The sequence below is a fragment of the Heterocephalus glaber genome, unplaced genomic scaffold (assembly GCF_053883595.1).
Source record: "Heterocephalus glaber isolate CG9 unplaced genomic scaffold, H.glaber_assembly_v1.0 deba00000331, whole genome shotgun sequence".
Classification (NCBI taxonomy): Eukaryota; Metazoa; Chordata; class Mammalia; order Rodentia; family Bathyergidae; genus Heterocephalus; species Heterocephalus glaber.
The window spans coordinates 57,776,989-57,798,466 of NW_028258142.1; the positions used below are offsets into that span (position 1 = coordinate 57,776,989).

A 21,478-nucleotide genomic window follows, 5' to 3' on the forward strand; every position below is an offset into this window, starting at 1 on the left:
CAATCCCCGGTACCAAAAAAGAAAGAATTTGGGAAGAAAATATCTTGTACTTTGCTTTACAATGCCTTGGGCCTTGACAAGAATTGACACTGATAAGATTTCACAAGCACAAACTATAAAGTGTTTATAGTCTTCCTCAAGTGCCTTACAATGAATAGTTTGATGGGAAGGTTCTCATTTTCTCATTTAGTCCTTCCCTGTCCTAATCTTGTAGACATTACTGTAAAAGAAAGGACTTGAAAGCCAGGCATGGTGGCCTGTATAATCTTAGCATTTAGGAGGCTGAGGCAAGAGAATTGCTTGCAAGTTTGAGGCCAACCTGGGCTTCATAGTGAGTCCGATTTTAGGGGGTTTTTTGGTTTTTTTGAGACAGGGTCTTGCTATGTCATTCAAGCTGGCCTTGAACTCCCAGCAGTCTCCCTGCCTCAACCTCCTGAGTTCTGGGATTCCAGGTATGTACCACTACATCTGGCTACATAGTGTATTCAACACCAGCCTAAACTACACAGCTACATCTTGTCTCAAAAACCAAATGCACAATCAAACAAATGGAAAGATGTGAATTTGTAACCGTGGCCCTGACCCAAGCAGATTGTTTTGAGCTGTGTATATTTGTCCTGCCTGCTGTGTGTATTTGTGCTTGCTTCCTTGACACAAAGATGGGAAAGACATGGTCTGAGGCTCTCAGGGAAATAACTCACTGCAAGCAGAGTCTGTTAGGTCCTGAGGAGCTGGGGACAAAGGCCGTTTTGTTCAGCAGAGCTGTAGTGAATGCCTTCTAAACCCGGCACTATGCGGGGCAGCAGGTGAGGATTATACTTGCCAGTGAGACCTGGGCCTCATCCTGCCAGCTGGGAGTTCAGTTGCAGGAGTTTCAGAAAAGTGTATGCCATTCAAGCTGGGTATGGTGGTGCACGCCTGTGATCCTAGCACTCAGGAGGCTGAGGCAGGAGGATTGCTGTGAGTTTGAAGCCAGCCTAAGCTTCATAGTGAGTTCAAGGCCAGTCAAAACTACACAGGGAGATTGTGTCTCAATTAATAAATAAATGAACAACTGTATGCAATTCCCTGCCGAGTGTAACTGTAACTGCAGGAAGATTTATTAAGACAACAGCGCACAAGGAGAAGTAACTGGCTGCCTCAGGGAGGAGGGTGATGACCTTGTGAGTGACATCTTGAAGACTGACGCTAAGCCTCCTGGGAAGGGGATGGAGAGGTTCAGCATAATGAACAAGGTACTAAAGGACATGGAACATTAACTCTGTAGTTATTTACTGAGTGCTTTGGATCTATAAGTTATGCCTTTTTGTCCTTAGTATTTGACAATAGCAGCGACCAGTGACTTAGGTTAAAATAGCCACCACTGTTCCCATTTTCCAGATGAAGCAAGGGGAGATTAAGGACTTGTCCCTGGCAAGAGCTGTCAGAGACACAACTGAGACCCTGCATTCACATTCTTAACCATTATGCTGAACTCTCTCTTGCTGTTCCAGAAGTAACAGGAATTCCTGGAGGTTGTGGCCAGGTTTTGAAGAATCCTGCAGAATCCTAGGAAACCTAATGTGGAACCCTTGTCATTTGGAAACAGGAACATAATTTGATCACATTCCTGTTTTAGAAGAACCGTGGCAATGATGTATATAAAAGAGGAGAGAGGGGACTGCAGGCTGGAGGCCAGTCAGACAGCAGCTGCTACAGACTCTCCCAGAGTTTGGAGTTTGAAGCAGATGTAGGAGGGATGAAGAGGAGGAAACAAAAACGAGTGGATTCACGGCGCAAAAAGAATATTAATGGTATTGTGGGAAGAGAAAAGAAGGGAGTCAAGGGTGACGTTTCTAGCTCAGCTGGGTGACAGCAGATGATATTTTTGGAAATAAAACATTTAGGAGAATTTACAATTGGTATGATAAACTTAATAAATTCTGCTGGGCATGCTGGCACATGCCACCATTTTCTCAGGAGGCTGAGGCAGGAGGATCACAAGTTCAAGGTCAGCCTGGGCAATTTAGCAAGACCCTATCTCAGAATAAAAAACTGAAAAAAAGGCTATAACCCAGTCGTAGAGATGTGCTATGCATGCGCAAGGCGCTGGGTCCAATCTTCAGTTCTGGGGAAAAAATTAAGGAGCTGGGCATGGTGGCACACACTTAATCCCAGCACTCTAGGAGGCAGAGGCAGGAAGACTGCAAATTTGAGCTCAGCCTGGGCAACTTAGCAAGATGCCTTCTCAAGATAAAAATAAGAAAGGGCCAGTCAGTGTGAAGACTTGGGCTCAATCCCTGGTACTGCACACGAGAGATGAGTTTGTCTATGTGTTGTCTTAGTCTGCCTCCCATTGCTGTAACGAAATAGCTAAGATGAGGTCATTTACAAAGACCAGCAGTGTGTTTGGCCCCAACTACCGGAGGCTGGACGGCCCAAGAGCATGAGGCCAGAGTGTGCTTGGCATCTGGCAGGGCCTGTTCTCTGCTCACAGCACAGCAGAGGGTGTCCCCGGGTGAGACCCAGCCGGGCCTGTCTCTCTGTGAAGCCACTTCACGGCCTCCCAAATGCATGGGAATGATCTTTGCTGCAAGGCCCCACCTCCACCTCCCACTCTGTGAATCTGGAGAATAAGTTTCCAGCACATGATCTTTTGGGGGACCTATTCCAACCGCAGCAGATATTTAGGGTCCTCTTAGGTTACCCAGGTGGGAATTTCTAGAAGACAGCTCCTGGACTGACTCTCAGAAGCCATCCATGGCCCCACAGAGAAAGGGGTTAGAGAGCAGGTTGAGAATGTGCAGGGAGAGTGCAGCGGAGAGAGGGAGAATCTCAAACAACAACAAACGGGAAGGAAGAGAGAGAAAGAAGAGGAGGGCGCTTTACAAGTATCCCATCCGGAGCACGGAAAGTCTATCAAAAATTTGCTTGTTCCACCGCCTGCCTTGCAAGTGCAAGGTCCCGAGTTCTATTCCTGATACCAAAAAAAAATTTACTTTATTTTTTTAAAAAATAAGTTTAAAAATTTATTTCATTAACTTAAGTTTATGTCTTTTTTTTTTTTTTGTACTGGGGATCAAACTCGGGACCTTGTGCTTTCAAGGCAGGCGACGGAGCCACTGAGCTAAATCCCCGGCTGGATGTACGTTTTCAATGTGTTGTACTTCTGATGTATTCATTTCATTGTCAACTCCGATGATGAAGATGGGAGCACAAATATTCACAGTTCACATGATTGATGCAAACGAAAAGCTGTTTCCCTCAGCTACAAAGAAGCCTCTATCATGTCCCTCGCAGTAGGGTCACAAACTTGATTGCTCACAGCAGATAACTTCTTCTTTCCTTTTCCTTTTTTACTTCCCTCTCCTTGCTGAAGATTTGGGTCACCACCTCTTGTTTTCTGTGTCCTTGTTTTCAGTTTAGGTATCATTTCTGCTGCATACAGCATTACTGATTTACGCGATGGGAACTGTCCCAGGCAGAGGCTGCCATCTTCCTGCTTGAGCTGGACCGGGACTCTGCCTCTGTATTGAACATCATGATTCCATTCCCTAGAGTACATTTTATTTTTCTCAAGAAATGCATTGAGTCCAACTGCTGAGCGTACCTCTTAAATCTCGGGAGCTGTAGGATTTTCAACAGCCTTCCTTATTAGGATCCACCTCCCCTCTGCAATGGTTTTCTTATTATTTAAATAAGCAGGGTAGATACGAATATACCTGTCTTGGTCTGCTTGGGACTGAGCAGCGGCACAAGCCATTTCCACACAGCTGCAGTATCAAAAATTTACTTTAAAGGATTACAGCAGCCTAGTGACTTTCAGCCATAAATTTCAATGAGAATTTTGAAAAATCACCAAGAATACTCTGAGTTCTTACAAAGTGATGGTGTATACATAATTGTTTTGGGGTTTTTTTTGGTACTGGGGATCGAACTTGGGTCCTTGAGCTTGCGCAGCAGACAGTGAAACCACTGAGCTAAATCCCCGGCCTGGTTTTTGTTTTTTAATTGTAAAGAATTCACTGAGCCAGACATAGTGGTGCACACCTGTAATTCCAGCTACCCAGAAGGCTGAGACAGGAGGATCACAAGTTTTAGACCACCGTGGGCAACTTAGCAAAACTCTAATAAAAATTTTAAAACGTAGCAAGAGTAAAATAAAATTTAAAAGGGGATGGGGTAGGGGGTATAGCTCATTAGTGAGGCATACTTTCTATTTGTATTAACTCATTAGCTCATGAAGGTAAAAGAAGTATGTTTAATTATAATTAATTTTCTCTCCTAGAGATTTTTTTTTAAAGTTACTACGAAAGGATATAACTAAATTGCATTTGTGCTTATTCGGGATTCTTAAATCTTCCTTAAGCTAGGTCACAAAAACAAGATGTCAGTATTGATAATCAGAGTTGACATGGACAGATTCCTTGGTAACCCTGCTCTGTGTCTTATAGCAGTGAACAATTAGTATTTCTGACTAGAAGAGCTCTGGTGTTTATTTATACCTCTCCTTGTTCCAGAAAAGATTTAATGCAGCTCAGACCCAGAGTAAGAAAGGCCTTAACCTAGGCATAAAAAAAGAACAAATACGAATCAGCAAAAGATCAAACAGGAAGGAACTTTCTCTGAGTGAAATTAACCCAAAGGAACTGGGAAAAATCCAGTGGAATTGAGGGTAAGCAGTTTGCCAAAGAGTGGGGGGAAATGCAAAAGTAAAGGTTTGGCTGAAATCTGTCAGAGATATACTTAGAATGTACAGGGGTTCCCAGGACTCGTGCGAAGGAGAATGAGTCCATAGCCCCTTTTCACCGCTGTTGGCCTCATTTCCTGTTAGTTTTTGCAGGGCTGAGGGAAAGAAGTGAGTGGCTTGCAACTTCGCTCCCCGAGGCTGTTGGTGCCCCGAGGAGGCTTACCTTCCTCCAACATCCTCAGAGCCAGGGAGTAGTCGGGACCTTTTCTTCTGTCCCCCAGAGATTGGTTCTCAGGACAGGAATCCAGGTTCCCCATGGAGTCCCTGCCAAGACTAACGACTTCCAGAAACCTAGCTCAGGATGGTCGGCAAAGAACTTCGCCCAAATGGAGTTTCTTAAAAGCTGCCTATGGACACCTTTGGTTTGGGGGGTCATCATACAGGCTTCTGTGTGCCTAGAGCCGAAAAGAAAAGCCACCTGGCCACTCTGGAAAATAGCCTGGCAGTTCCTCAAAACGTTAAACATCACTGGAAGGGAAATGAGAATATATGTTCTCACAAAATCCTGAACAAGAGTATTTATAGCAATATTGTTCATGATAGAAGGTAGAAACCTGACATCTATCCACAGATGAACAGATAAAATATGGTGTCTCCATATAATGGAATATTATTTCTTATCAAAAAGGAATGACAAAGGCTGGCCTGGTGACATGCACCTGTTATCCTAGCATTCTGCGAGGCTAAGGCAGCAGAATCACAAGTCTGAGCCCAACCTGGACAACTTAGTGACTTAATAAGTTCCTGTCTCAAAATAAAAAAATTAAAAAGGGCTGGGGTAGAGCTCAGTATAGAGGTCCTGAGTTGAATCTCCAGTATCATTAAAAAAAAAAAAAGACAACAGGATAGATGAACTTTGTAATTAAGTGAAAGAAAGCAGAAACAATAGAGCACATCTATAATGAGCCCATTTATAAGAAATGTTCAGCACAAGCCAATCCACAGAGACAGAAGTAGATTAGTGGTTGCTTAAGGCTTAGAGGAGATGGCTGCTAATGGTAGGGGGCTTTCTTTTGGGGGGATGAAAATGTTCTAAAATTGCAGTGGGAATTGTACAACTCTGAATGGACTAAAAGCTATAACTTGCACTTTGTAGATGGTGCACTGTGTGGTACCTGGCTTCTGTCTTCTCCAGCTGTGAAGTGTAAAAGCTCTGAGAGCCGTTTCTGGTTCCACAGGGAGGGGAGGTGGACCAGGTCCAGGGGGCCACAGGGCTGCTCAAAGTGGGGTCTGGGGTCTTCCACTCCTCACATTGTTGGTCGAGGACACCACCTCTCGGTTGGATGGGAGAAACAGGCTTGAGAGGGCTGTTGTAAAGCATGGTGACCGTATCAGTGACAGTGGGTTGTAACCTGAAAATCGCCAAGACAGTGGAATTTAAGTGTTCTCACCACAAAAAAATAAGTGTGTGAAGTAATGCATATAATTCACTTGATTTAGCCACTTTGCAACGTAGCCGTATTTCAAAGCATAGTGTATGTAATAAATATATACAATGTTTATTTGTTAATGTAAGAAACTAAATGTATAGTTGTATAATTTTTTGAAAAGTGTAAACCAGCCAGGCAGAATGGCACTAGGACTCTAGGAGACTGAGGCAGGAGGATCACCAGTTTGACTCTAGTCTGGGCAGCTTAGTGAATTAGCAAGACTCTGTCTCAAAATAAAAAATAAAAAGGGCTGGGACATATAGTCCATCTTCAGAACCACCAAAATAAATAAATGAATAAAAATAAAAGTAAACCAACTCCTGTTCCCTGCACACTGCTTAGGTAAACTGACTTTTTCCTCTCGTAGCACACTTTCTTGACAGAAGGGGCTTTTCATTCTGAGGCCAGCCTCTTACCTCATCCCAGACTGGCACTTTGTTTTGTTTTTGGTTTGGATTTTTTTTTTTGTACCCAGGATCGAACTCAGGACCTTGCGCTTTCGAGGCAGGCAGGGGAACCACTGAGCTAAATCCCCGGCCCCTTGGTGTGGATTTTTGAGACAGGGTCTCACTATGTAGTTCAGGCAGGCCTTGAACTCACTATGTAGCCCAGGCTGGCCTTGAACTTGCTGCATCCTCCTGCCTCAGCCTCCTGAGTGCTAGGATTACAGGCATGTCCCACCACTCCCGGCTGTGGACTGGCACATTGATTTGGTTTTTTTGTTTGTTTGTTGTTGTTGTTTTTGTTTTTTGTTTTTTTGGGTTTTTTGGTACCAGGGATTGAATTTGGGACCTTACGCTTTTGTGGCAGGCTCCAGAACCACTGAGCTAAATCCCTGGCCCTTTTTTTGTTTTTGGTACCAGAGATTGAACTCTGGACCTGGTGCTTGAGAGGCAGGCGCCAGAACCACTAAACTAAATCCCAGTCCCTGGACTGGCACTTTGGCACTGTTTCACAGGTCTTCCAGTCCCCAAAACTTCACTTGATAGATAAGGGCGCCTTAAGAAACTCCATTTGGAGAGAGGGGGTGACTGAGCTGAGGTCAGAAACCTCCTTGGTGACCTTGCACAAGAACTGAGACTGTCCACTCTAATCTTGGCTTTTCAACGCTGGCTTTCACACTTGGGAGGCTGAGGCAGGAGGACTGCTGCGAGTTCAAGGCCAGCCTGCACTACACAGCAAGACCCTGTCTCAAGAAAACCCAGCAAAAAAAAAAACAAAAAAAAACAAAACCCAGCAAAACAACAAAAACCCTGGCTTTCTGGGTTGAGATAAGGGATGTTTCCAGAGATAGGCTTCTCCCTTCAGCCTCACGTTCTTTGGGTTAAGAACTCAGATCCAGGACCCCCCACGGGAGGGGGTGCAGGGCAGGGGGTGGGGAGAGGGGGGGGGAGAGGAGAGGAGGCGGGGGGCGGGGGAGAGGAGAGGGAGAAGCACCGCAGAGGCCCGTGCCTCAGGTCGCTCAAGGCTCCTCCTCCAGCCCTCCATGGCCCTCTGCTCCTGCTGTCCCCACACCTTACGCCCAGGGCCCGAGAGGGGCCGCCCCTCTGCCCATCCCGCTCTGCACCGCCACCGCCCCTGAGCGGCCTGGAAGGGCGGCTGGCCCACTGTGGGCAGAGATGCCACTTTTTTTTTTTTTTTTTGGCAAAACATTTATTGTACATATCACGCCCTTTCCACTTTCTGAAGCAGTTCGGAAGTCCCTTTTTGTGTTGTCACTTGCACTGCTGTGCCTGCCTCGATGTCTTACTCGAGGGAAATTGCCACGTTGCTGTAAACATTTGACCCACAAGGAGTGACCAAGAGATATGGTGAATGTTTAAAAAATTTATGACAGTACAGGATACATTGCCATTAATCCCCTCCAAAAATCCCCTGCCCTTTTTTGGCTTTGTTTTTTTGAGACAGGGTCTTGCTGTGTACTTCAGGCAGGCTGGCCTTGAACTCACTGTGTAGCCCAGGCTGGCTTCGAACTGAGCAACCTTCCTGCCTTAGCCTCCTGAGTGCTGGCATCCGGCACCACACCTGGCTATCCCCCACATTTTGAATATACTTATTGTATAATGCTTGGGGATGTGTCTTGTACTGTAATAAATTGTTTTTAAATTTAAGCATTCAACATATTTCTCAATTGCCCCTAGAATGTAGTGCAGGTTGGCCTTGAATTTGTACTCCTCCTGCCTCAACCTCCCATGTGCTAGGATTACAAGCTTGTGTGTTGTTTCTTTTTTTGGTACCGGGGCTCGAACTCGGGACCTTGCGCTTGAGAGGCAGGCGCCAGAACCACTGAGCTAAATCCCCGGCCCAATTGTGTGTTGTTTCTTAACATATCTCAGTTTAGTCACTTCCTATTAACCTCTTTATATTCATTTTCCTGCCTGGGGATGTGACTCAGAGGGAGAGCACTTGCCTAGTATGGGCAAGGTCCTGGGTTTGATCCCCAGCACTGCAAAACTAAATAGATGAGAGATTAGAAAGATAGATGGGAAAAAAGATGAGTAAATGAGTGAATGGTTTCTTCATTTATAAAATAGAATATTCAACAAATGTTAGCTATTGTAAATACTGTGAGGTTAACATTTGTCTTTTGAATATTCCATATTTGTACATCTCAAAAAGATGACATGATTCATTGAGCAGTGTTTTTTTTTTGTTTTGTTTTGTTTGCGGTTCCGGGGATCGAACTCAGGACCTTGTACTTACAAGGCAGGCAGGCGCAGCACCACTGAGCTAAATCCCTGGCCCAATAAGCAGTGTTTTAAGGATACATTTCATTGGGTGGATCATTGAAAACTATAACTTTCCAGGCGTGATGGCACATGTCTATAATCCCAGCACTCTGGAGGCTACCCTAGGCTGCATAACAAAATCTTGTCTCGAAAAAAGAGAAAGAATAACTTTCTCCAATTTCTCACTGGTGGTTGAACAATAGGTGGTAAATAACCTTTCTAAAAATTCCTAGCTTGATTATCTTATTGGAATATTAAAATTAAGGTGGTGTACCCAGAACTGGGGAGGCTGAGGCAGGAGGATCACTGCAAGTTCGAGGCCAGCCTGGGCTATATAGTGAGTCCAAGGACAGCTTGAACTACATGGTGAGACCCTGTCTCAAAAAACAAACAAACAAACAACTACGATGACAACAACAAAATTAGAGTGGTGTAGATAGCTAGTTTCGGTGTTTTTATTAGAGCAGAGTTATTAAATTTTGGATTATTTTCTCTCATAGACACTTGCTTCATACTCACTCACTTATACTCTATGGAAGGGATTGTTCCCTCCTTCCAGGGCTCAGAAGAAGCCCTGAGGCTTTCTGCTGCAAACAAAGCCCTCAGTGATGTAGTTCACACTAAAACCCTTTGTTTAATGCACTATGCATTGAGGGATAATCAGCTTTACATAATTTAGCATGTTAAGCATCTGTTGCAGTGTAGCACAGCAGGGCTGCACAGATACCTGATTATACAGGATGGAATTTGATTAATAAGTCAGACCGTGCACTGCCTTCTCTACAGTAAAGGCCGAGTGCAGCAGCCCATCCCTTCCTTGGCAGAGATCACCCAGAATGGAGAAAATACTTCCCCGGTCAGAAATGAGCCACAGTTAATATTTTTCTGGCACTATGGGAAAGCCTATTTTTGGGGGCGGGCGGGAGACAAAGTCTCGCTATTTAATTCAGGCTGATCTTGAACTCACTATGTAGCTCAGCTGGCCCTGAGTTTTTTGGTACCAGGGATCAAACTCGGGACCTTGGGCTTTCGAGGCAGGCCGTGGCACCACTGAGCTAAATCCCCAGCCCTGGCTCTTTTTTTTTTTTTTTTTTTTTTTTGAGACAGGGTCTTGCTATGTAGTTCAGGCTCTTAAACTCACTGTGTAGCCCAGCTGGCCCTGAACTCTCTGTAATCCTCCTGCCTCAGCCTCCTGAGTGCTGGGGTTACAGGGCATGCACCACCATGCCCAGCTGGCTTCCTTATTTTTTTTTTTATAGAGCATTTTACATAGATATTAGCTTATTTTTTGTATTTAAGAAAGTCACGTACTATGGTTGCTTTTTTCTTTTGTACCAGGGATGGAAATCAGGACCTTGTGCTTGCGAGGCAGGCAAAGCACCACTGAGCTAAATCCCTGGCCCTCTAGCCCAATTTTTAAATAGAGAATTATTTTGGGTTTTAGGAGGACATAAGTTTTTCTTCTATAAAAAATATAATTTGCAGCCATGGTGTGGTGGCATACACCTGTAATCCCAGCTACTCAGATGGCTGAGGTGGGAGAATTGTGATTTAAAGCCTAGCCTGAGCAATTTAACAAGACCCTGTCTCAAAATAAAAGAAGGGCTGGGCTGGGGATTTAGCTCAGTGTTTCCACCAGCTGTCTCGAAAGCTCAAGGTCTGGAGTTCGATCCCTGGTACCAAAAAATAAAAGAAGGGCTGGGAATGTAGCTCAGTGTGAAGCTTGTGGGTTCAGTTTTCTTTTTTTTGGTACCGGGGATTGAACTCAGATCCTTGCGCTTGCTCAGCAGGCGGCAAAACCACTGAGCTAAATCCCCGGCCCTGTGGGTTCAATTTTCAATACCCGCCCCCCAAAAAAGCCAGGCATGGTGGCACACACCTGTGATCTCAGCACTCAGGAGGCTGAGGCAGGAGGATTGCTGCAAGCTCCAGGGCCGCCTGGGCTACACAGTGAGTTCAAGACCCTCCCAAAATTCACAGGGAGACCCTGTCTCAAACAAACAACCTTGCTCCCTTTTCTTCCTAAGTTGGACCAGTCTTGGATGGTGGCGCCGCGTTTGAATGTAGCTGACTTGGTGTCTGATCGGAGGCATCTGCCTTGTACACACCCAGCCTCGGCATCTTCCCAGCGTGGGCAGGGCCTTTCTGTCAGTGCCAGTGTGAGCGGCAGACTGTGTGGGGGAGATGGGAGAAAGATGATTTATGACTATTAACCGTGTATGCAGGCCAAGGCTGTGTTTATATTTACGATGTCTTGCTCTTCTTTCACAGTCCTGCATCCTGCCCACAGCTAACCTCATGTTTTCATTTTCACTCTGCCCTTGCCCCGCTTCCAGACACCGAGGACTTACTGCTGCGCCAACACTGAAGACTTGGAGACAGTGATTCAGTACGTGCATGGCCTGTGCCCCTCTGCTCCTTTCCTGGCAGCGGGGGTCTCAATGGGAGGGTAAGGCTTTTCCTTTCCGAAACACCTGGGAACCAGCTGGGTTTGGTGGCGGATGCCTGTAATCCCAGCACTGGGGAGGCTGAGGTAGGAGGGTTGCTGTGAGTTTGAGGCCAATCTGGATTATACATAGTGAGACCTTGTCTCAAAATCAGTCAGTCAATCAGTCAGTCATCTGAGGGGGACATGGTCTTATTGGCTATCTTTCAGAGGGCTCTAAGGAAGTTAGACTTTTTCAAGTAAATGTTTGTGTTTATCTTATTCTATCACATATGGTTGAACAGATAAAGGGATTAATTTGGGTGTTTTATTTTCCTTGACTACTGTCTCCCTGGGAAAGAGGTACAAGTCCTTCTCGGGGTTTGGGGGCTTCTGGGAGTGGGAAGGCAAAGCTTACCCGTGCTGCCCACTGCCTGGTGACCCCTGAATCCCCGATGTCCTTCCTGCCGCCCCTGTGGCCGCAACTGAGTCCTTCTTGCCGCTCACGAAGCGGAACTTGGAGGGTGAAATTCATCCCTGGGCCAGGAGGCAGTGGCTCTACACCAAGCGACCCTCCAACCCCGAGGCCCAGGTGCTGCTCTGTTGTGTTGTGTGGTGTTGCAGGGCAGGTGGACCTGTCGCACACAGACAAAGATTTCCTCCTTAATTCCCTACAGCAGCTGCTGTTGTAAGCGTGCAAATATTATTGTGTTTGTGCCGCTAGCCATGACATTGGAACTTCATTTGGAATTTCCATTTGTGTTTATATTTAGGCTGATTTCTACAAATAATTCTTTATAGCTTATGTTCTAGTGACAGTGACCTTAAGGAAATCCAGAATTTTTATTATCCAGCATTTCACTATGCTGATTCCCTACAGCAGTGTCCCTAACTTCCTTCTTCCCTCCCTTCCTCCCTAGTGTTGCAGGGATTGAACCCAGGGCCTCTACACGCTAGCTAGGTAAGGGGTTCCCACTGAGCTCTGTCCCCTGCCACCAAACTACCCGTTTATATCAGCAAATACTCAAAATAGAAAATTACATTTTTTTCTTAATCTTATAATTGATTTGCCTGTCACTTCAGTTGAAAACATCTCAAGGGTATGCATACTGCCAAACAGCCTGTATGAGCAACAAACCCTAAAAGATAGGCTTTAACTGGAGCTTTTTAGGACTGATAAACGGAGAGGTGGGAAGAACAGTCTCCTCTCCATTAGCATGGGCAGCCTGACTTGACCTACTAAAGGGAGAAAAGCAGAGCACACGCAGTCCGGCAGTGTCCATTGTGCTGGGGACAGGATTTGGCTTCTCCTTCCTGTGCCTCATGTGGTGAAACTTCAAGGACGGGGTGAGAGCCGAACTCTTTCCCTGTCATATATATCCGTGGCTCTTTTCAGGGCAGACCTTACCCAAGCCGGCCGGATTCCCTGTGCAGAGGCCTCTGGGAGCTGCCTGCTCTCGCCAAGCCCCAGCGCCCAGGGCAGAGTCTACGCTCGCCTTTCAGGCTGGCTGCATATCCACATCCTGTCAGTTATTGGAAAGTGGTGTCCTTTCTGGTTGCCTGGTTGTTTTCTTTTTCCAGAGATGTAACTGCCAAACGCATGGTCTGAGGAAGACTCTGCTACCCCACAAACAGGGTGGTCCCCAACCCACTACTGCCCGGGAGCAGGCACAGCCTGGAGACAGAAGAGCCTACACCTTGATAGGCACCCTGCTGGCCTCCTGGGGAGGTGGTGAAACAAAAGGTTCAGAATGTATAGAAAATTCCCAATATGGGCCAGGCCTGGTGGCACAGACCTGTGATCCTAGCACTTAGGAGGCCGAGTCAGGAGGATCCCTAAGAATTTGAGGCCAGCTTGCACTACAGAAAACAAAGTGGGAAACAAAGGAAAAAACCCCAAGTATTAAGAGACTTAAGAGGCAAGCCAATCTCAAGATTTAGATCTTATCTGTATTTTTAGAAAAGCTATAATAAAATCAAATAGACAACTTGGGAATATGAACAATGACTAAAATTTAAAGATACTTAGAAATTAGTATTAGCGGGGTGTGGTGGCCCACATCTATAATCCCAGCACTCTGGAGGCTGAGGCCGGAGGATCACTGCAAATTCGAGGCCAGCCTGGGCTACATAATGAAATTGTCTCAAATAAACATAAATTAAGTAAATGAAGAAAGAAAGGAAAAAGAAATGAGATGTCTTGAGAGATGTAACAAATGAATCCCTAAGCTCCCAGTCTCTCCTCCTTTCAGAATGCTGCTTCTAAATTACCTGGGCAAAATTGGGCCCAAAACTCCTCTGATGGGAGCCGCAACATTTTCTGTGGGCTGGAACACTTTCGCCTGCTCAGAGTCCCTGGAGAAGCCCCTGAACTGGCTGCTTTTTAATTACTACTTGACCACCTGCCTCCAGTCTTCGGTTAATAAGTAAGTCATTGTTAAAATCTTTGTCACCAACTCTTTGGAGCACATGGCCCTGCCGTGAACATTGTAAAACCACAGCACTGCTGTAGATATATATTGACTTACACATTGGATCCATTTACCGCTGAACCAAATATTCACTATGTTATAAATGCATACAAAAATTTAAAAGTTGGAAACATGAGCTAAAAAATATAATTTCTTTCTGTATTCAAAAATAGATGGTCTTATGTAACTCCTGAAGTGTGTGTTCCCGCTTTAAACATCACTAAGTAACTATCCTAAATTAATCTAGAAGAGGGCTGGAGATTTAGCTCAGTGGCGGCATCACCTGCCTTGCAAGCTCAAGGTCCTGAGTTCGATCCCCAGTACCAAAAAAAATAAATATAATTAATCTAGGAGACTGAAACTTTAATATGGAATGTGTCAGGTAATCTTCTGGGCTGTTTGCCTAGATTTTCTGCTGGCTCATCTCATCAGAACCGAATTCTTGCCCAGGAAGTATGATGTCAGTGTTGAATAACTCGGCTCCTTAAGTTCGAAAGTGCAGTGCATTTTAGAAGTGAGAGAACGCAAGGGTGTGACTCCGCAGGACAGTGGAGTCTCAGCTCTCGGTCCTTACACTACCAAAATACTGGCTTTCTTAGTTTCTTCGGAATTTTTGGTGTGTCTTCTAGCAAAGAAATTGGCATAGTAGCACAGAACGCAGAGAGATTTCTGTTTATCTTTTTATGCCTGTTACTGTGTTTTCTTTTATTTATTTTTTTGTGGTACCGGGGATCGAACTCAGGACCTTGTGCTTGTGAGGCAAGCAGTGATGCCACTGAGCTAAATCCCCGGCCCTGTTACTGTGTTTTCTTTGTTTTTGGTGCTGGGAATTGAACTCAGGACCTCACATGTGCTAGATTGTTAAGTGGGTTGATACATTTAAATAGAAATATTTATATCTAAATAAAAAGTATAATTAGCCGGCACCCATCTGTAATTCTAGCTTCCTGGGAGGCTAAGGCAGCAGGGTGGCAAGTTCAAGACCACTCTAAATAACTTAGTGAGATGTTGTCTCAAAGTAAAAAAATACATAAAGGGCTGGGGATGTAACTCAGTGGCACCGCGCCTGCCTGGCAAGCACAAGGTCCTGAGTTTAATCCCCAGTTACCCCCCCCCCCCGCCCGTCAAAACCAAACCAAACCAAAACAAACAAAAAAACTGGGATCGCAAAAAATTAAATAAAGTAAAAAGAGGCCAGGAGTGTAGCTCAGTGGTAGAGTGCTTGGCTAGCAGGTGGGAGGCCCTGGGTTCAATCCCCAGTGCCTAAAATAGAAAAAGAAGTATAATTAATTTGTATATGATTTATTGAAAACTGTAGTTCTCTGGAAAGTTGATATTAATCACTGGATTTGCCAGGCGTGGTGATGCATGCCCATACAGTAATCCCAGCACTTTGGAGGCTGAGGCAGGAGGATGACCACAAGTTTGAGGCCTGAGCTGCACAGTGAGACCCTGTCTTAAAAAAACAAGAGTGCCTTCAAATAAAACTTCAGTTTCCTCCTTCTATATCTGACCTTGTGTGCCCTGTGCTAGGTTATTTAGTTATTTATTGTGTATTTTAGGTGTGATTGAGGTAGGAATGACCTTAATTTTTAGTTTTGAAATTCTGTGTTGCAGGCACCGGCATATGTTTGTAAAACAAATTGATATGGACCACGTAATGAAGGTAGGAGAGAAACTTTATGTCGTACTTTTATTTCCTCTTTTGATTCCATGATTAGATGCAATTTTTTTTTGTTTTTCAGGCTAAATCTATCAGAGAGTTTGATAAGCGATTCACTTCCGTCATGTTTGGCTACCGAACAATTGACGATTATTACACCGACGCTAGCCCTAATCGCAGGCTGAACTCTGTCGGGATCCCAGTGCTGTGTCTCAATTCTGTGGATGATGTTTTCTCTCCCAGTCATGGTAAAGTTTTTATATATATAAATTTTTTTTCAGTGCTGGAACTCAAACCCAGGGCCCAAGAATGCCTAGCCAAGCCCTCTACCACTGAGCTACATGCCCAGTCTCTCGATAGATTTTCACTTGTAGTAATTTTTTAAACATTGGTTTGTTTGTTTGGTTTTTTTACAAAAATGTAATGATGGATTAGGAGCAGTGGTGCACAGCTGCAATCCCAGCTACTCAGGAGGGCTGAGGTGAGAGGGTCATAAGTTCAATGCTAGTATGGGCAAGTTAGCGAGACCCTGTTTCAAAAAAAATAAACATAAGGCAGGGTGTGGTGGCACACCCCCATGATCTCACCACTGTGGAGGCTGAGGCAGGAGGATCACCACGAGTTTGAGACCAGCCTGTGCTACATAGTGAATTCAAGGGCAGCCTGAACTACATAGGGAGATCCTTTCTCAATAATACAAAATAAATAAATAAAAAGAACTCGCAGGAGGATTGCCATGAGTTGGAGTGTAGCCTGGGCTACACGAGTTCAAGGCTAATTTGAGCTACACGGTGAGACTGTCTCAAAAAACCAAAACAAGGGCCAGGGATTTAGCTCAGTGGTTTCACTGCCTGCTGCGCAAGCACAAGGACCCAGGTTCGATCCCCAGTACCAAAAAAAAAACAACCCCAAAACAATAAACATTTAAAAATCTGGAGGGCCGGGGATTTAGCTCAGTGGTTCCGGTGCCTGCCTCACAAACGCAAGGTCCCGAGTTTGATTCCCGGTACCCCCCCCAAAAAAATCTGGAGATGTAGCTCAGTATAGAGTTCTTCCCTAGCATTCACAAAGTCCTTTGTTCAGTCCCCAGTTCCCCCATCGGGGATACCCCGTGGTTGTTGGGGAACGGCCAATCACCTGATTAGGCGTACAGCAGAGGATGAAGACTAATAGACAAAGAACAAAGGATAAAGAACAAATGACTGCTTATTACTTGGGGGGCTGGGCTGGGACTTAGCTCTCTCCTGGCTGAGACCATGATCTCAGTCTCTGGACTTGTCAGTATTTTTTGTTTATCCAGCACGGCATGGGGGGTAAAGGCAGATGCAGGGCATAGCAGAACTAATGCACTGATGAGCCAGGCTTGTAAAAGGGAGGAACAGCGCATCCTTGCAAAGGCCACTTCGAAGTTAACAACTCACCTGCACTATCTTTAGCTAATGTTTGATCTTGAGAATGGCTGAACAGAGTCGTAGATCCTCAGCGGCAGTGTTTCCTTGTCATTAGATCCATCACAACCTCACCAATCAGTTAGACCTCAATTGTGACCCATGGCACAGGGAATCTGTCTCCAAACACTAGCCGAAGGCTCATTTGGCAATTCACACATAGGCTTTGGATTCACTCATAATTTAATCAATAGCCAATTTTACTTGTTTTTTATTTTCTGGTACCGGGAATCTAACTCAGCACTTCGAACTTGCCAGGCAGGCACTGTGCCGCTGAGCTACATTTCCAGCCCAGTAGCCAATTTATGAGCCAATTCACTAATCTTATCCTGTTCAACAGAGTTTCAAGCTGGTTTCTTGCACCCCCCCCCCACAAAAGAAAGAATTAAAGAAAAGAAAATGCAATCATAAGAAAACATCAGCCAGGTGTATGGCCCACATTTATAATCCCAGCATTCTACAGGCTGAGGGAGGAAAAGGACAAGTTCAAGCCCAGTCTGCAAAACTAAACAGCTCAGTGAGACCCTTAGTGAGATGCTCTGTCAAAATAAAAAAGGGCTGAAGATACAGTTGAGTGAAAGAGCCCTGAGTTCAACCTTCAGCACTGGAAAAAGAAAAAAAAGAAACAAAATGTCAGTTATAGGGCCAGGAATGTCGGTGCAGCATCTGCCTGGCAAGGGTGAGACGCTGAATTTGATAACTAGTACCAAAAAAAAAATATTGGGCTGGGGATTTAGCTTAGTGGTTCCACCGCCTGCCTCGAAAGCGCAAGGTCCTGAGTTCGAGCCCTGGTACCAAAAAAAAAATGTCAGTTATATGTTTTCCACTATGATTAAAAAATGCAGGAGATACTCATAATTTAGTATCTAAATGTCTTAGATCATTTTGTTTTTCCTTTTTTTTTTGGAGTCAAAGTCTCTCCGTGTAGTTCAAGCTGGCCTTCAACTCACTATGTACCCCAGGCTGGCCTCAAACTCACAGCAATCCTCCTTCCGAATACTGGGATCACAGGCATGCACCACCATGACCGACTCAGCTGACATCTTATATGTTATCAGAGTCCCTTATCTAGTTCATTGTGTATCTTGCTTGTTTGCATTTTATAACCTTTCCTTCTTTCCAAATGGGCTGGTTGGGCATCTGTGCCCCAGTGTCCCTCTTCTGAGAACTTCCTTATCATTGGCACTTGCCTCTTCCTGTGGCCCTGCAGGAGAATCTGGTTTCTCCTCTCTTTCAGCCTGGAAGAGAACTTGAGACTTTAGAAGCACAGTGGCTTTAAATATCTCAAAGATGGAAACAAATCTGGGCTGAAAGTTCATACGTGACGAAAAACTGTAAAAAAGAAAATTATTCCAAAAGATCTTTCCTGCTCTTTCTCATTTGTTTTTGGGGGTTTTTTTTTGGTTTGTTGTGTTTTTTTTGGTACCAGGGATTGAACTCGGGTCATTGTGCTTGCACAGCAGGTGGCAAAACCACTGAGCTAAATCCCTGCCCCCTTGTTTTTGTTTTTTAGACAGGGTCTCGCTATGTAGTTCAGGCTGGTCATGAACTCACTGTATAGCCTAGGCTAAAGGATCACTCAAACTCAAAGCGATCCTCCTGCCTCAGCCTCCCCAGTGTTGGGATCACAAATGTGAGCCACCACACCTGGCTTTCTCATTTGTTTTGGAAGTTGTTTGTTCCTTTGTTTTTGCAGTACCAGGGATTGAGCCAAGGGCCTTCACACTGAGCTACATCCCCAGCCTATCTTTCACTTTTGAGGTAGTGTCTCATTAAATCACTAAAATGCTCAATTAAATTTGAGGCAGTCCTCCTGTCTCAGTCTCCCAGAATGCTGGGATTACAGTCACATGACCATGCCGAGCTTCGTTTTTTTTTTTTTTGGTACCAGGGATTGAACTCAGGACCTTGCACCTTTGAGGCAGGTGGCAGAACCACTGAGCTAAATCCCCGGCCCCTCTTTTTGGTTTTTTGAGACAGGGTCTGTGTATGTGTAGTAGAGGCTGATCTTGAACTTCCTATGTATCCCAGGCTGGCTTTATTTTATTTCCACACTGGCTTCAAATTTGAGGCAATCTTCCTGCCTCTGCCTCCCAAGGCACTGGGATTACAGCTGTGTGCCACCACACCCTGCTTATTTTCATTTTTTCGGATCTGGGCATTGAAGCCAGGGCCTCTTGCAGGCAAGGCAAGCACGATGCCCTTGAGCTACAACCCCAACCCCTGTTCTCTTGCTTCAAGAAATACAAAATTTAGTAGCAAAGATGTCTCCACGTGCTCAGCTAGTGAAGTAGAATGAGTAAAAGTAATCATGTGATTCAAGGATCAATAGGTTTGGCCTCTAACTTCATTTTACAGAAACCTCACAAAGAATTCTATGAAGTGTTTCCTCCTTACTTTCTTCCTCCTAAGTACTGTTTGTCTCGTTTTTTATTTTTTGCCATCCTGGGGAACAGAGCTGGGACTCCACATACAATAGGCAAGCACTCTGCCACTGAACTAGGCCCCAGCCCTCCCTGGTAACAGTGTTAAAAACATGTTCTGTTCTCCAAGTCCTTTATCGAAAACAATCACCCCAGTGTGTAGTCCTAGCACTCGGGAGGCTGAGGCAGGAGGATCGCTTCGAGTTTGAGGCCAGCCTGGCCTACATAGTAACTCAAGGCCAGCCTGAACTACACAGTAAGACCCTGTCTCAAAAAACAAAACAAAACAAAAACAAAACCCACTCTGGGCCGGGTTGCAGTTCAGTGGTTGAGGGCTTCCCTAGCACACATGAGGTCCTCGGTTCCATCCCTAGCACTAAAAAACAAATTATTCTGGCTACAAACATAATACATATTGTAAAAATTTCAGAAAATTCCCCAAATATACACCTTTTACAATCACCATCATGTCTCTGGGAGACCTTGTTGAATCACAGGTAATTTTAGAGAGCACTCCAGTCATCAGCTGAATGACGCAGCGATTGTTCAGCACGTACTCTTTGGACCGAGGAGGGCTCAAGTTGCCCTGTTCGTTTTTCTATTCCCCTGGCTGCCTGCCAACAGAAATTTCCAACATTTAACCTGACCCCATCGGGTGGAGCTGAAACTCATTCTTTCCTGTTCTTTCCCAAGCCCTCCAAACGGCCTGGCCCCTGGGAAATAGTGTGCGATTGTCTTTGGTCTGCGAGAACAGGGGCCCGAGTCTCTCACAAAGCCCATGTGGCACAGGCTTTTGTCCCTTGGTGGGTTAGAAGGCTCGGAGCAGGACAGGGTGGAGCTCAGCAGCAGGACATGCACAGCCCGGCAAGGCCTGGTTTCATTCCCTAGTCCTCACTCCCCACCCTAAAAACAAATGATGGTCTGAACTTTAAGCATGAGGGAAAAATAAGTAAGACATTTCAACTCGTATTCTTTTAAGTTTATACTCAGTTGATTTTGTAGACCACATGAAAAGACTGTCTCTTGACTATAAATAGAAATTCAGAAAAAGAAAAAAATAATGGAAGCTAGGTGTGGTGGCTGGAGCCTGTAACCCCAGCATTTGGGAGGCTGAGGCGGGAGAATCATCGAAATTTCAAGGCCAGCCTGAGCTACATAATGAAATCCTGTCTCAGAAAATGAAAAAAAAAAGGAAGAAGAGAAGCAGCAAAAGAAAAAAATAATCACCCATGATTTGTACATTCAGTACCCAGAGATAAACATTTTGGAAACATATTCCTTTTTTTCTATCTAATATGTTTTTACTATTTATATTTATAATCATGAACCCTTCATGCAGCCACCAGTTGACTTCAGGAATCTAACTTCATGTAAAGTTAACCAGATCAGGGCCGGGTTCCGGTGCCATCCCAGGTACCAAAAATAAAATAAAATAAAGTTAACCAGATCATACATAATGAATTTACAATCTCACAAAGGTGCTAAGGTTCTTTTGTTGTTGTTTTTTTTGGTACTGGGGATTGAACTCGGGACCTTGCCCTGGTGAGGCAGGCAGCAGCACCACTGAGCTAAATTCTCAGGCTTTGGTTTTTTGAGACAGGGTTTCACTTGGTAGTTCAGGCTGGCCTTGAACTCACTGTGTAGCCCACACTGGCCTCAAACTCTTGGCAATCCTCCTGCCTCAGCCTCCCGAGTGCTGGGATTACAGACATGTGCCACCACACCTGGTACATTTCAACTTTTCAAAACAAGATTCAGCCTAAACTTTTGTATTATGATTAAATCTTGGATTGTTTCTCCCAAAAATGATAGTCTAGTACATACTGTAAACATGACCTATGATAAGAATATAGATGGTTGATGTAAATTAGACTCACTCCATTTAGCCATACTCACTACAAGTATTTGTTTAATGGGGTCTGGGTTTATATTGATTAGAAATTATAAAAGTAGAGGTTGGCATGGAAGTGCACACCTGTAATCCCAGCACCTGAAGGCTGAAGCAGAAGGATCTTGAGTTTGAAGCCAGCCTGGGCTACATAGTGAGCCCCTGTCTTAAAAGAAAAAACAAAACAAAACAAAAAAATGATGAAGTTGTATTCCTTTCCTAACAAGACAGTAATGGTCCCCCCCACCCTTATGGCCCCCTTTTCTCCCCTC

The 21,478-nt window shown here is 44.8% G+C and overlaps 1 protein-coding gene and 1 pseudogene across 3 annotated transcripts in view; one reads left to right on the top strand and one right to left on the bottom strand.

The window, feature by feature from the left end:
• Abhd3 (abhydrolase domain containing 3, phospholipase) overlaps positions 1-21,478 on the top strand; it is a 39,770-nt gene that overhangs the window by 17,241 nt on the left and 1,051 nt on the right. Inside the window, exons 5-9 of one of the 3 annotated variants that reach the window (XM_087189816.1) lie at positions 11,225-11,337; positions 13,566-13,739; positions 15,402-15,450; positions 15,530-15,695; positions 18,133-21,475. In XM_087189816.1, coding sequence (XP_087045942.1) covers positions 11,225-11,337; positions 13,566-13,739; positions 15,402-15,450; positions 15,530-15,695; positions 18,133-18,149 — 519 coding nt within the window. In that variant the 3' untranslated portion in view covers positions 18,150-21,475. Of the gene's footprint in view, positions 1-11,224; positions 11,338-13,565; positions 13,740-15,401; positions 15,451-15,529; positions 15,696-18,132; positions 21,476-21,478 lie in introns of those variants that run through there. The other 2 variants (XM_004853169.4, XM_004853167.4) reach the window with 2 other exon arrangements.
• On the bottom strand, positions 3,035-3,844 carry LOC106010035 (signal recognition particle 19 kDa protein pseudogene; annotated as a pseudogene).